Here is a 14,470-nt window from a genome sequence, read left to right as displayed (position 1 = left end):
ATGTAAAAAAGTGTGCTGAAAACTAATAAACTGAAATAATGTTCAAAGCTTTTTCTGCATTTGTTATTGTTCTAACATGAAACAATAAAAATCAATCATTCGCCAGGAAAAATGTACCGTTATTGCAAGCACAGAAACTAGTCTCTGCGCGATAACAGCCGAAAAAGGGTGACGATATGAAGTAACACGATTTTGCAGCGGCGACGCTTAACAGGTTAAAAATGCCAAAAAATTGTTTTTCTAAATATTTAAACAATATCTGGCAACACTTTTACACTCCGCTTGTCAGAAATCCAGCCGAGTTGGCGATCCCTATACTGGTAACTATGAATCCCTGGGTTTAGGGTTAGGAAAAGATCGAGAAGAAAAAATAAAAAATAGCCAAAGTCGCTGTTCGGAGTTTCCGCAAACAAACAAACTGAAAAGATCGAGAGAAAAAAAGAGAACAAAGCCGAAGTCGCTGATCGCAATTTCCATTTTTCTGCAGTTTCCGCTAACATTTAAAAATTTCTGTTGATTAACCTAAGAGTTTGCCGAAGTCGCTGATTGCAGTTTCAGTAAACATTTTAAAAGGGGTTAGGGTTAGGAAACAATCGGGAGAAAAAAATTAAAAAAAGCCGAAGTTGCTGATCGGAGTTTCCGCAAACAAACAAACTGAAAAGATCAAGAGAAAAAAATACAACCGTTTTTTCGCGGGTTTCCACAAACATTTTAAAATTTCCGGTAATGATCCTAAGAGTTTTTGTGTGTTTGCGGAAACTGCAATCAGCAACTACGGCTTTTTTGAATTTTCTCTCTCAATCTTTTCAGGGTACGAACTAGGTTGCATCCCTCTGGAGCAATACAGTATTTCTAAGCTGAAGTACGGTACTACATAGAACAACTTTCAGTTAAAGTTGGAATTCTTTTGTTTTTCAGATTCATAACTGTTAACTTGGTTAGTGCCTTTTGATATCACAGTCTGTTTAAAATATATACAAGAACATGAAGAAGAGATTTTCTGTGAATGATGCTCGTTCAAGGATTAAAGGCAATGTTGCTGATGCTCGACAAACTTTAATCAAACGTAAACAAACATTCAAAGCTGACAAAGTACAGGATGCTCGTTATAAAATCCGTGCTAATAAATTTCAGACAGCACAGAAAAATACCCCATTTATAGCCAACATATCTTCTTTGAAAAAACAGGTTTCAAAACAAAGTTCAAGAGCTTCAGTTCTGCCTGGTCGAACAATCTCAAACAGAACAAATTCTGCAACTGGAATAAAACAACCTACAAAATTACAAACATCTAACTTTAATTCCAATGTGTCTTTATCAGATGTATCCGGCTTCATATCTGTGAACAATGGGCAGGTAAGATCTGTCTAAAGTAAATATTCTACAGCACAAGCCTCTAAACTGTTTAATTTTTCGGCGACCATGCATGGCCTACCACTACCAGAGCTTCTTCCTACCGGCAGCCGAAGTATAAGCTGGCTTACATGACAGTTACTTCAGGGGACACTCCTAATAGAAAAATTTTTTTTGTATCTACAAAGCAGTAAATTTCGTCAGGATTCTAAATATGGTAAAATTTTGACTATTCAATGTCTTTGTTTGTCAAAACTTACAGTGATAAATGTGAGTAATGTAGCTTGTGTTTTAATGGGTGTTTTTCAAATGGTACTTAATTTTTAACTACTTATTTATTTCTTGTTAGAATGTCATGAAATTTTGCAGGCATAATCAAAATATACCGTTGAAAAAGTGATCTATGGGAGGATTTTTGCTATTTCTGTGTAGTTTCACATAAAATTTAAAAACCATTGCAAATATATCAAGTTTTCCTAGTAGTAGTACATAGATTTAAAATTCATATATATATATAATATATTTTTTAATTATACACCTGTGAAAGAAAATTTCTCATCATTATATGGGTAAGGGATGACGACAATGCCAGCAAAAAGTTAGGAATGATATATATAAGTTCTCCCTTGAGTCTCATTAAATTTTTATCGGTAAAAATTTAAAAAAAGTTGAAAAACTTGCATTTTTTTTCACAGAAACGTTTTTCATGTATTATATATATATACTTTAGTGCAAATATAGTTATTACTATCTGAAGCCTTTACAAATTGTTTCACCTAACGGATCATCAGAAGGTCTTATTCAAATAGAATTCTATTTGAATAAGACCTTCTGATGATCCGTTAGGTGAAACAATTTGTAAAGGCTTCAGATAGTAATAACTATATTTGATTTAATTTGCTCTGCTTTGCTTTTATGCTTAGCATTGAGCACTTTTTTGTAGTATTGATAGTTTTCATTGTTTTATACTTTAGTGCCATATTTTGATTGCAATGTTCATACTCTTTCCAAAGATATATAATATGTAAGGTTTTTTACAAGTTAAGCACACTTGCATTGTTTTGCAACATTTTTAAGCACATTAATTCAACCAAGCTTAAGCACATTTTTCAACCTATTTATTAAGGGCGGTGCTGAAATTGATGTTCCATCAGGAGTGTCTCCTTAACATTTACTTGTTTCTTTAAATGTTTATCACAAGCTTTACAACTTACATGCATTATTTATGCATTGAACAATTTAGCTCAATAAAAAATCCATTATAAATTATCGTATACGTGTTTTTAAAAATGGTTTAATTAATGTTGTGTGTTTGCGGTCACGCAGGTAAGAACAATGTATATATATATAAAGTCAGTCCTCCAGACCAAACCCCCCTATATCTGACACTGACACATGCATGCCTTTGGAAATGGAGTATGCAGACGATGTTGAGTTTCTGGATAAGGAAAGACAGCCACTTGATATGCTACAACCTATTGCTACAAAGAACCTGAAAAACTACAATCTTTTCATGAATGAGATTAAAACTGAATTCACCCACATATTTCTTGCAGACACAAATGAAACTGATGCTGATAGCCTACCGATTCGAGGAAACGAAAAATGGCGTACACACAAACTTTTGGGATCAACATTGTGCAACACTGCCGATGTCAAATCTCGCTGCAATTTAGGCAATGTCGCTTTCAGATCACACTGGAAACTATGGAGCAAGAGATCGAGAATCCCATTACAGTTGCGACTAAGATTGTACAACGCGTACTACATCCCAATTATGATCTACAACTGTAATAGCTGGTCTGTTACCAAAGCAAGTCTTGAAAGATTGGATGCCTGTCATCGAAGACATTTACGTGTCATAACTGGTCATACTTGGCCAAACAGTCTTATCTCGAACAAAAACCTCTACAAAATATGCAACAGTGAAACATTGTCTTGCAAGATCTCCACCATGAGATGGAACATGTTTGGACACATTCTGAGACTTCACCAGGACTCACCTCCCCAGAAAGCCCTTGAATTTGCAATAATTGGCAGCAAAAAGTACCAAGGCCGAACCGGACGTCACCGTACCAACTTATTACAACTGCTGAGATCTGACATCAGAAAAGCTGGCCTGGGATCCCTGCTCAGCACACCACACCTTCATTGATTGCAAAACATCGCAAAGGACAAAACAGAATGGAGATCCTAATAACCTTGTTGAAAGACTGATCGAAGCCAGCGGATGCCAAACGATTTGGCTACACTGGCGGCGGAGACAGTTACAATAATAATATATATAAACATTAAACAAGGCCCTGAAACATATTTGCAGTTGTAAAATGCACTGTACCCACGGAATGGCCCGTTTCGGTGAGTCCGATTCGGTGAGTCCGATTCGGTTAGTCCGATTCGGTGAGTCCGATCCCTTAACGGGGGATTTTTTCAATTTTTTTTTTTAAATTATCGGGTACCGTAGCCTAATAATCATTGCCGTTTTAGGGTTAGGGGTTAGGAGTTAAGGTTAGGGGTTAGAAGTTAGGAACTCACCGAATCAGACTCACCGAATCGGACTCACCGAATCGGACTCACCGAATAGTAGCAGACCCCTGTACCCAAGTAGTGTAGAGCTAGTCTTTGAGTTTTTGTAGATCGACACTCAGATTTATTGCAAAACTTTCATCAGTAATGTGTCTTGTCTGCTTGTAAGAGATTTTGACTTGTTTGTGAAAGAAGTTACGAGTGCAGAGAAAAGGGTTTCACATACAAACACCACTGCAAGCACTGGAGAAATGTTGGCTTGGGGAAGCTGGCGACCAAACATGGCCTAGTGGCGCGGTAGTTTTGGAGACCATTTTAACGACTTCTCAGCGGCCATAGCCGCTGGGAGCTTAGAGGCCTGACAGCGTATCGATGTGCTTAATTATAGAATTGATTTAGACCATATTATGTATAGTTTTGGACTGGGAAAGCTTGTTATGTCTCTACATTTGAATCTTTGATACAGGCCTGGTCAGTGGTCACTGAGGTTGACAATATGACGTTTTTAACTTGTAGTGTTGTTGCCTGGTATGAATTCACTAGAAAGGAAAATATGACCTTGAAATCCATTGTCTGCAATTTTGCAAATACTGTTGTTTGCAAATACATTGCCTGCAAATACTATATATATGTCTTTAATTCTTTTCTTAAATGTTTAGAGAAAGTTAATGGAAAAAGTTACTCTGCATCAGACCGGAATGAAAATTGCTGTCAGAAATGAATTTGCTGCCCCCGCTGCACCAATAAAAAAACCGGAAGGCGAAAATAGGGTTACAGATAACACAATCAAAATTACACTAAAAAATCCAACCGCTAGAAAGGTAAGTTGCATGGCTTATGCTGTTTTATTGGTCAAGCATTTTAGTAAGTACTGTACTAGTTAAATTTTCTCATTCAAAATGGATCACAAAAATTATATGATATTGCACTATGATGTGTTTTGATAAATGAAATATATACTCTTCGACTTCAAGAATATTTCTGACAGTTTTGGACTGTTGAAGCATATCAGAGATTTGCACTATCTAGGTTAGCCGCCTAACTGTTTTGTTACACTTAATGTGTGGTTTAACGTAACACCTTTTTGCAATAAGTTACACACATTTTCAGAACATGCCGCCTTCATATTCGTATCAACATCGAAGGTCCATGAGAGAGCCAGAACATTCCAGAAGACGTCCATTTTCAAGTGAGTATTTTTTTAAGATTTAACGCATATCTACAGAAAGTTTAGGTCAATACAGTTGGAATATGCAGTATCTTGACATAACTATACAAGTAGCATACCTGTTTTCAGGTTCGACAAGTAAAATACAACAGCTCTTATGCATTTCATACCTATCGACTTAATTAAAGTTGACTTTTGATATCCGTTTTGTATGAACTGCTGTTCAAAGATTAGATTGCATGTAGCATTCATCCTTTGATAAAAAACAAGACTAACAAACATGAGGAATTAACCTTCGAAGTTATCGGCTTTGTGACAGAAATCATATGTCTTTCTAAAATATTTTCAGGAACAAAAGCTTATGATAAGCCTTATCAGCGGCCTTTGCGTGTCCAACGCAACCGTACGCCATCTCCTTTGCGTAGGGAGTCTTCAAAGCCACGAACGACATTTAAACGTGATCAAATCCGACACGATATTTCACCTCTTCCAACTCGACTTGAAAGCAATGGGCTGAGACCAATGAATTCAAGTGAATCAAAGGGTTTTTGGTCTAAACCTACCGGTCGTGATTCGTTTCATAAGGTACGTTTTGTCACGTTAAAATCAACCAACTATTAACGCTATCCTTAATGATATCGCAAACAGTCGCTTCTGCGAATGAAGCTTGATTACGCCACGTTCAACTCTACACGTGTGTAGTTTCTCTGCCCTTTAAGATCAGTTCTCTTTTCAGCGATATTTAATGGATACCTGTGCACACAACAACACTACGACAACAGCAGCCATGCGTTAGTTGTTGAAAGCCTCTGCAATAGAGTGGTTCAAAAAAATACAATTTTCTCAGAATCTTCCTCCACAAGGCTTAAAATGTGCCATTTCCCCATAGAAGTGCCCTTGCAAAAAATTAGACTGATTGGAAGTCGTTTAAAGGTCAATCAGATTTTCACTTTTTTACCACATTCTGCCTATGTCAAACCCTATCGCACACAGGCCGATATTGTGTACAAGAATTACAGAGGGGGAAATGCCCGCTATCATCTTGAAAACCACAGCAGAGAATGAGCTAGACTTCTAAATGATGCAGAATTAAACTTAGTGTGTATGTAAACAGATTTATTTACTTAACACCCAACAAAGCAAAAATCTTATTTCCATACTAAACTATCGGCAATTCGGCATCTACCATTATTATTGAAAAACACTCGAAACCGGCATTAGTCTCATCGTCATCACTTCAATCATTTTCATGAGACTCAGAAACAGTACCAGTACCTACTGCAGTTAGTAAGCATCTACAGGAAAAGGTTTCCGGTGCCAACCAAAGCAACCCTTAATCTCAACAAAGCCTGAAATGAGACTGTGACGAAAACAGTGGCCGAATGTCATATCTGATTTAACACCACAGTCCTTGATGCTAACATTGTATTTTAATTCATTTATCGTGATATGGATGTCTCTTTGTGATAAAAGGAAAATTGTATTATGTTTAAACTTATTTAACCTATCAAAATAATTGAAGTGATGACTGATGAGACTACTGCTGGTTTCGAGTGTTTTTCAATAAAAATGGTAGATGCCGAATTGCCGATAGTTTAGTATGAAAATAAGATTTTTGCTTTGTTGGGTGTTAAGTTAATAAATCTGTTTACATACACACGAAGTTTAATTATGCATCATATAGAAGTCTAGCTCATTCTCTGCTGTGGTTTTCAAAACAATAGGGGGCATTCCCTCTCTGTAAGTCTTGCACACAATATCGGCCTGTGTGCGATAGGGTTTGGCATAGGCAGAATGTGGTAAAAAAGTGAAAATCTGATTGACCTCTAAACGACTTCCAATCAGTCTAATTTTTTGCAAGGGCACTTTTATGGGAAAATGGCACATTTTAAGCCTTGTGGAGGAAGATTCCGAGAAAATTGTGTTTTTTTGAACCACTCTACTCTGCAAGGATGCTGAACTGTAACAAGGAAGATTGAAAAGAATTTTTCTCGATCCGAAAACAATGTTTTTCTTAATTGTTGTAATATATACACATCAAATTGACCATTTTGAATGTACCCAACAAATTAAACTGTCCTAACTTTGTATGTGATCACAGGCAGAAGAGGCTACAGAACATCCAAGTCCGATCGAAGGAACAAAAATCTTAGTTTCCAACCTCCATCATGTCGTTGTTGAAGATGACATCTTGGTACTGGTTTTATTATAGATGTTTTTACGTATAGCGTGTTTATATAGGTAATAGGTATACGTATTGGGTAAAGCAGCATTTTTTGTCTTTGCAACCAATTTAACATCTGCTAATGTCGAGAAAAGAGTAGCGTATTACTCTGTTAACCTTGTTTTCGTAACGAGACATCCTTTTCATCAGGTGATTACGAGTGAACATGTACAATAGGGTGGATCGTTTTTCAACTTTTTTTCATAATCGCTTATTAATAGTGCGGAAAAGTTGTGCACTGACATTATAAGCACAACACAAAAAACAAATTTCAAAAATTTTAATATCTTGGGTTGCCCCAAAGAAGTTGAAATATTGGAAAAAGTGGAAAATTTCCAAAAAAATTATTTTTTGTTCTAGTTTTTAATCGCTTTTTAAGAGCGCGGAAAAGTTGTGCACTGACATTGTAAGCACAACGCAAAAATAAATTTCCAAAAAAATTAATATCCCCAACAAAGTTTAAAATTCAAAAAAGAATTGCAAATTTTTAAAAATTCCATTTTTTACACATTTGTAACTGCACTGCCTCCCGCGAATCATTGTAAATTACGCAGAAAATCAATATTTACAAGTAGAATTATGGTACAAGTACATGTAAGATACGCAAATTTTTTAAGAACATAATCTAAAATCTTGTTTTGTATTGAGACGGGGCATGCTTTGCTGGACAGTAGCCGACTTCTGATGAATCCAACGCGGTTAGCGGCACCACATACTGCAACAGAGGCCTCCGTGACAACCTTGATACCTCGCTCGAATGCTTGCGTGTGGCAGGGGAAATTGAGAGAATGTTGGCTTGTGTTGATGTTTTTGCACGACCACAGTTCTCTGTTGTCATTTTCATAGTTATTGGAGGTTCGGTTTTGTCGTTATCGGTTTGCCAGCATATCATATCAACATAACTGACAGCATTAAAATTGAATTTTGGCAGTTTGAAGCGCCGGATTTCAGCGTAAACGGGAGTTTCCCTTGCAAGCAGTATACGGCGTATTCCCAGCTCACGCACATGTGATTCTTTGTCAAACAGCATTGATAAAAGTATGTTTTCGCTGTGGCCAAAAATACATTTCTTTGAATAGCAGGGTCGACAATGGCCTTTAGTTTATCCGACAGGTAACAAGATTTGGGTTTGCGATAGATGAAAAGCACCGGTGGTACAGAGTAGATTGCACCTTATTTCGAACCACATAGGAGCATATAGCCTACCTTCATAATGACAAAGGTAGCCAGCGTTTTCAAATTATCAGAGGGTCCTGTGGTCCCTATATAAAACGCAGAATGCGATTCCCCACAGTTAGCCAGCGTGAGTGATTAAGCTTACCTGGACTTCTTGTGGCGAGTGAACTGGGAATTTCTCCTGTACAAACGCAATGACAAATGTCCCGGAAATATCTTTGGTCTGTGCTTAAATCGGTCACACCCATATGAGGAAAATTACTTGATATTGATTCAAATCGTCGGATAGGCATTTTATCACATGTAAGTAAAGCCTTTCCAATCTGTCCGGAATACCCACGAGGATCAGTTGTACTACCATCCAAAAACTCAAAAAGATGCCGCAGGGGTATATCGTTTGCGTGGAGTTGACATACCAACCCTTGCAGCAGTTTTCGAAACTCTAATTCTAACAGTCCGATAACACCGCCTGCATGACCCGTATCTACCACAGTACCATCACACCCCACGGCTGTTATTAAGCTGGTGTCTGTTCCTCTATCATGAATTGCTGATATTATGGAGTCGGCAATGCTTCTGGCTGTTCCCGCGGTTGGACTTACCTGGCCAAAATACTGAGATCCAGGTTCGGCGATAATAATACACACATGCTCTTCAACAACAGATCTTCTATGAGGCACCCCATGATCGTCTACTTCAATCTTTAGTGTCTTGTCTTTTCTGCCATCAAAATACAAACCGTGTAAAACGTCCGACATGGACTCTTGCAATTCTTCTCGATTTCTACTTCTTGATCTCCGAACTTTGTTTCTATCAATAATACCAGTTTTATCAGCACTAACCATTACCATACCTACGTCGTGCAATGCAGCAGACGCTACAGCGGCCGCTGCTCGATCAGAGATGGCATAGCGATCTCACATAAGTGCCATCGAACGCATCGCCACAGGTCTGGTGGTCTAGTATGGTGGGACGAAATTAGAGTCATGGTCGTCGTCATGAGATCGATTTGCGATCCGTGTAGCTGCGTGAGAGAGATACAGCTTGAAACCTGCAGTAAGTCAAGTGTGTGCTGTGTTGCCTACACATACCACACAAAAGGCCCGCACTAAGGGAAAGAAAGCAAACGGTGGTGAATGTTCATGTTATTAAACAGGATACAGACAACCATGACATCAGCACCGCGAAGTAAATATTGATTTTCAGAAATTTTCTGAAGCGGTTAAAAACTAAAAACAAAAAATAAAATTTTTGGAAATTTTCCACTTTTTCTAATATTTCAACTTCTTTGGGGCACTCCAAGATATTAAAATTTTTGAATTTTTTTTTTGTGTTGTGCTTACAATGTCAGTGCACAACTTTTCCGCGCTCTTAAAAAAGCGATTAAAAACTAAAACAAAAAATAATTTTTTTGGAAATTTTCCACTTTTTCCAATATTTCAACTTCTTTGGGGCAACCCAAGATATTAAAATTTTTGAAATTTGTTTTTTGTGTTGTGCTTACAATGTCAGTGCACAACTTTTCCCCACTATTAATAAGCGATTAAGAAAAAAAGTTGAAAAGCGATCCACCCTAATGTACAATGTGCATATCCTAAAGAAATTTTAACTGAATCGAATCTAGTCGAAAAACGGGAAAAAAATGTCAGCATGCACTCAGTAGAAAGTACCTGACAGCTTACTTGATAGTTCTAGAATTAGTTGGAATGAATTGTAGACTAATTAAAAGTTTGCTTTTTGTTGTCCCAGGAACTGTTCAGTGTGATTGGTCCTGTACGTCGGGCGAGGATGGTTGATGTGGGCAAGGCCGAAGTTGTGTATGTGAAGAGAGACGATGCAATAGCCGCCTACCAGAAGTATAACAACAGAGACCTGGATGGTGAGAACGATCTTTGGTTTTCCAGTATGCTTTCAGTTCAAAGTGTTGCGGTAGAGATAACATATGTAAGATGAAATTCCTGTGCAGTTAGCAGAGTTGGTTCTGTGTAATTCAACGTCTGCTGACGTACTGATCGATGTGAAAAGCGCCAGTTTTAGGGGCTGGGTAAATTTTGAATCAGTTTGTCTGGTGGGGTAAAGGACAAGATTATATGTTGAACAAGTGAACATGTTCAACCAGGTCAACCAATGAGAATGAAGCTGCTACTTCGAGATTCCTCTGCTCTTAAGAACGTCAAGTACAGGTACTTATCTACAATTCTACATCGATTAATTTGATAATGAAACCAAGTTATTAGCTTCATTGATATTGTTGCCTATCGCAATTTTTTTTTAATTTTAACCGAAAACTCTGATAGGACGAGCCGAAATTTCTACCTCAGCAACATACTAGTCAGCTGCGTGTGTTTATCCAAACTAACTTGAAACAAAGATTAGATATGTACTCAATATAATGTTGCAGTTATCCGCTGTTTGACTGAATAGCGAGAAGTTTGTCAGTTCTGGTCCCACTAAGTGTGTGCTGCTGCATTCTGACATGTTCTACACTTGGTTTCTTGCCATCTCGTCCACTTCGTCAAAACCATCACCCCCCAGTTTTCTAATTGCTGTTTTTGTTTTTTTTGTAGTGGAGCAATATCACTATCAGTTAGAAAATCGTTAGCAATAACAGCATTTTTTGTCTTTTTAGCTGGATGGATGAAATTGGATCCAGGAGGAGCAGCGGGAAGAACGTTGAAATCGATCTTGATGTCCTCCAGAGAGCAGTCTTCAAGGGTGCCAGTTCTTCATCGTCGTCCAGGCCTGTTGTCTTCACAGTGAAAATTTAAACAGTCGTCAATAGTGAATGTTCTTGAGACATCTTGTACAATAGAACTTCGTGTTCTTGTGATTTAACAAAAATGTCAAGTTTTTATATTTGTCATGCGACTGTCTGTTTTCAAAAGCAACAACAAAAACAAAATCTATGGTCACGTTGTAATTCGTTATAGAGGCAAAACTGTTGTATTTCAACTTTTTTCATTACTGGCAGGTTTGTTTTTTTCAAAAAATCTTTGCAAAAACTGTCGAGTATATAAACCAACGTTCGTCTGTGTTACTAATTAAATTTTTTTTCCAACTGATCAGAAAACTTGTGCAAGAACAGAAAGTTGGAAGCGCAAGACTATCTAAGACCTTATATTTTGCTGGTAAACAGCCAATAAAACCATGCTCCGGCGATCATGAAAATGGCGTGAATGTTTTTCACAGCTCGAAGCTGCGTTTTTCGTCTGACTCAAAGAGAATCAGGCGAAAAACTGCAGCTCGAACAATGAAAAACCTTTTTTCTATTTTCAAGTTCTGTGCCAAAAATCAACTCTTCGATTTTATTGATCTCTGGATGTGCTAGGTTTAGGCTACAATTACCAATCTGGCATTATTGATCCTTTTTACATTGAGTCACTATCTGCTGTAGACTTTCAAACTGGGTGACTGTAGATTTAGAGGGATTACATCTCAAAACTAATGCAATACATTGTATGTTTGATATCTACTGCAAGGAGCATTTATGAGTAAGCCATTTTCCAACGCTAGTCCCATAACTGGCGATGTGATTGAATACACTGCTTGTGCATTCATCAAAAATGTTGTCTTGCATCTCAATCTGTTTGATTAGTCTCGTTTATAAGTCTGTTGATTTTTTTGAGAATACTGTCGCTCGTATAATTTGGCTTTGATGGATGCTATAATAGGTCTTTCTCAGTAGTGGCCTGTGCAATGTGTGTCGTTATTTGCAGGCCAATTTAACAAATCGCATTCACTATTTTCAACTTGCCATTCGTTTTTAAAACGAAGATGGATTTTCTATCTTAATTTGTCAAAATTTTAAGAGCCGTTTCTGATTTATCGCGTAAGCACAGAAGTATCAAGCTTTCGTTGCATTTGAGTTTCACCAACGCTTGGCCTGCGATGTCATAATTCTTGCGTTTTCAAAATTTCGGAAAGTGCCAGTTTGGTATTGACTAAGCTGGCAAAATCCTTATGCAATGCATTGATTCAACGTCTTCAGACATGTATAAAAAGGCTAATTGGCTGGCTGGGTTAGAATGTAGGCTAGTATAATGATTTATGTCCAAATGCTGTGTCACTTAACTTTGATGCTGTCATTCTATTCTCCCAATCGAATTCCACAATGCAAACGTACCACCCTGGACAAAGTTGATCACCTGCTTTGTGATGACATTGACTTGTATCTTATTGAATGTTGAGTACAACATTTAACATCGGGTCCGGTTGCTGTGGGCGGCTAACCCACCCAGAGAATTTCTACATTTGTTCGTCTTTAGCGTTGATGAAGCATTATATTTTTACGACGGTCTTTTGCAGGTGATATTCACAAAAACTTGGTCATGTTTAGCAGCTTTCATTGCGTTAGTTGAAAGTAGAAAAACAATAAAATGAAAAAGGGCGTTTGCGGTATTTTTTGCACAATCCCCTGTGACAAGGTTATATATACAGTACACTCAGTCTGCGTTTAGGAGTTTGAATTCTATTTCAAGAAACAACCGCATCACATTCACACTTTATAGGTCACCTCTTTTATGTCATTTTTTAAAAATTAATTATTGTCGCAGAATGGAATGAAAGACGTTCTTCCTTTCCTTTTTCAGATTTTGTGGTTTCTGTGTTATATATGCCACAAGTATACCCACAGGCTCAATTTCAGCTCAACATTTAACAGCGGTGTTTTCCTAAGTACTACGTACCGTCTGGTGTTAGAACTACTGTAGAAGACCTTATCCTATCTGGTATTGCTTCGGTGCAACTTCAACACTTGTGTTGGAACTGGAAGCGCGGTGAGATCGAGTACGTTGGGGTGGCTTTTTGTTTTCAGTCGATTCATGGAAATGTAAAAACATCAAGAGCATCTGACTTAGATAAATGTTTAGCTTTTTTGATGTCTTAAGACTACTGTTAACATGTTTTTGCGAAAAATTGAATGGGGCTATTCACCTGGTCAAGCGTGGGAGCAGCTGTTTTTGTGTTCTGTTGTGTTTTCGCGGGGATTTCTGTCCCGTGTGTGTTTGTAGTGGGGCAAGCTTACTCTATCTTGTGTTGCATGAGCTTTATTGAAATTTGGCTGAGTGCCCCCACCTTGATTTGGTAACCGCATGTCTTTTATCGATGCTTCTACGATGTAACTTCCATACAAATAAAAATATGTTTTTGCCTATTTTTGTACAATGTACCGGACCGGTATGTGAACTTATGCTGAGATAAGCTGGAATGATTAATTATTATCACAGTTATGGTTTTAGTTTTCAAGCGCTCTACGGTTTTGCTCTTTACTGTATTGTTCTTGTTTTTCTGACTGTTTGATTGATTGAACACTCTTCAACACTGTTCACACAAACAATCATTCAAGAGCGATGCGGGGCAGTTAAATGACTGAACTGAAGTGATACTATGTTGCTCACGAGGTGTAAATGTTGTCGGCTTTTCATTCTCGAACAGTCGTTCCTGCCAGCAGTCGTGCTGGTTCAATACGAACCGAAAATCGAATTATTGCAGTTTAAGAAACGTAATCATAGGCTTCGGAAAATTTTTACTCAACGTATTTTAGAAGTTTTATAGCCTATGTCTTAATATCGTGTTAGACAGTTAATGATGGAAAACAGTCTTCCATTTCATCACTAAAATCTTCCATCCCAAAATGTACCTTTCATCTCATTTCCTGGTTATTGTAGGCTTACTGTTTTGTATCATAAAAATGATATGTGTAATTCCGCGAAAATAGATCAAATAGCCTATTTACAATAAATTTAGATTTTATTTGTCAATTCCTTTTCATAGATTGCAACAAAGGCATGGATTGTTATGCAAGTGGTATCACTGCAGTTGTCGAATAGAACCGGCTTGTCGATAGGTTTGAATAGCGAGACTAGCTATAGCTGGAACCCAATTGAAATTAGTTTGTCGCTTTGTGTTGACTGCGGCATTAGTGAGGATTATGTTAGTTTCCTGTCATTATTAGGAGCTTGTTAGGGTTCGTTGTTTTATATTGTATTTGCGAAGAGAACTAAGGTACTCAGTTGGCAAAAATT

The 14,470-nt window shown here is 37.5% G+C and overlaps 1 protein-coding gene across 1 annotated transcript; it reads left to right on the top strand.

Annotated features, from left to right (window-relative positions):
• Window positions 1-924: 924 nt before the first annotated feature.
• Window positions 925-14,206, top strand: LOC145769340 (uncharacterized). The gene is made up of 8 exons (XM_082580950.1): window positions 925-1,356; window positions 4,539-4,700; window positions 4,990-5,068; window positions 5,397-5,632; window positions 7,149-7,241; window positions 10,197-10,326; window positions 10,567-10,630; window positions 11,077-14,206. The coding sequence occupies exons 1-8, from the start codon at window positions 985-987 to the stop codon at window positions 11,213-11,215; spliced, it is 1,275 nt and encodes a 424-aa protein (XP_082437076.1). The 5' UTR covers window positions 925-984; the 3' UTR covers window positions 11,216-14,206.
• The last annotated feature ends 264 nt before the right edge of the window (window positions 14,207-14,470 follow it).

This window comes from Aplidium turbinatum, chromosome 4 (genome assembly GCF_918807975.1).
Source record: "Aplidium turbinatum chromosome 4, kaAplTurb1.1, whole genome shotgun sequence".
Lineage (NCBI taxonomy): Eukaryota > Metazoa > Chordata > Ascidiacea > Aplousobranchia > Polyclinidae > Aplidium > Aplidium turbinatum.
Note: the sequence above shows the minus strand (reverse complement) of the source record. Positions and strands in the feature narration are given on the sequence as shown.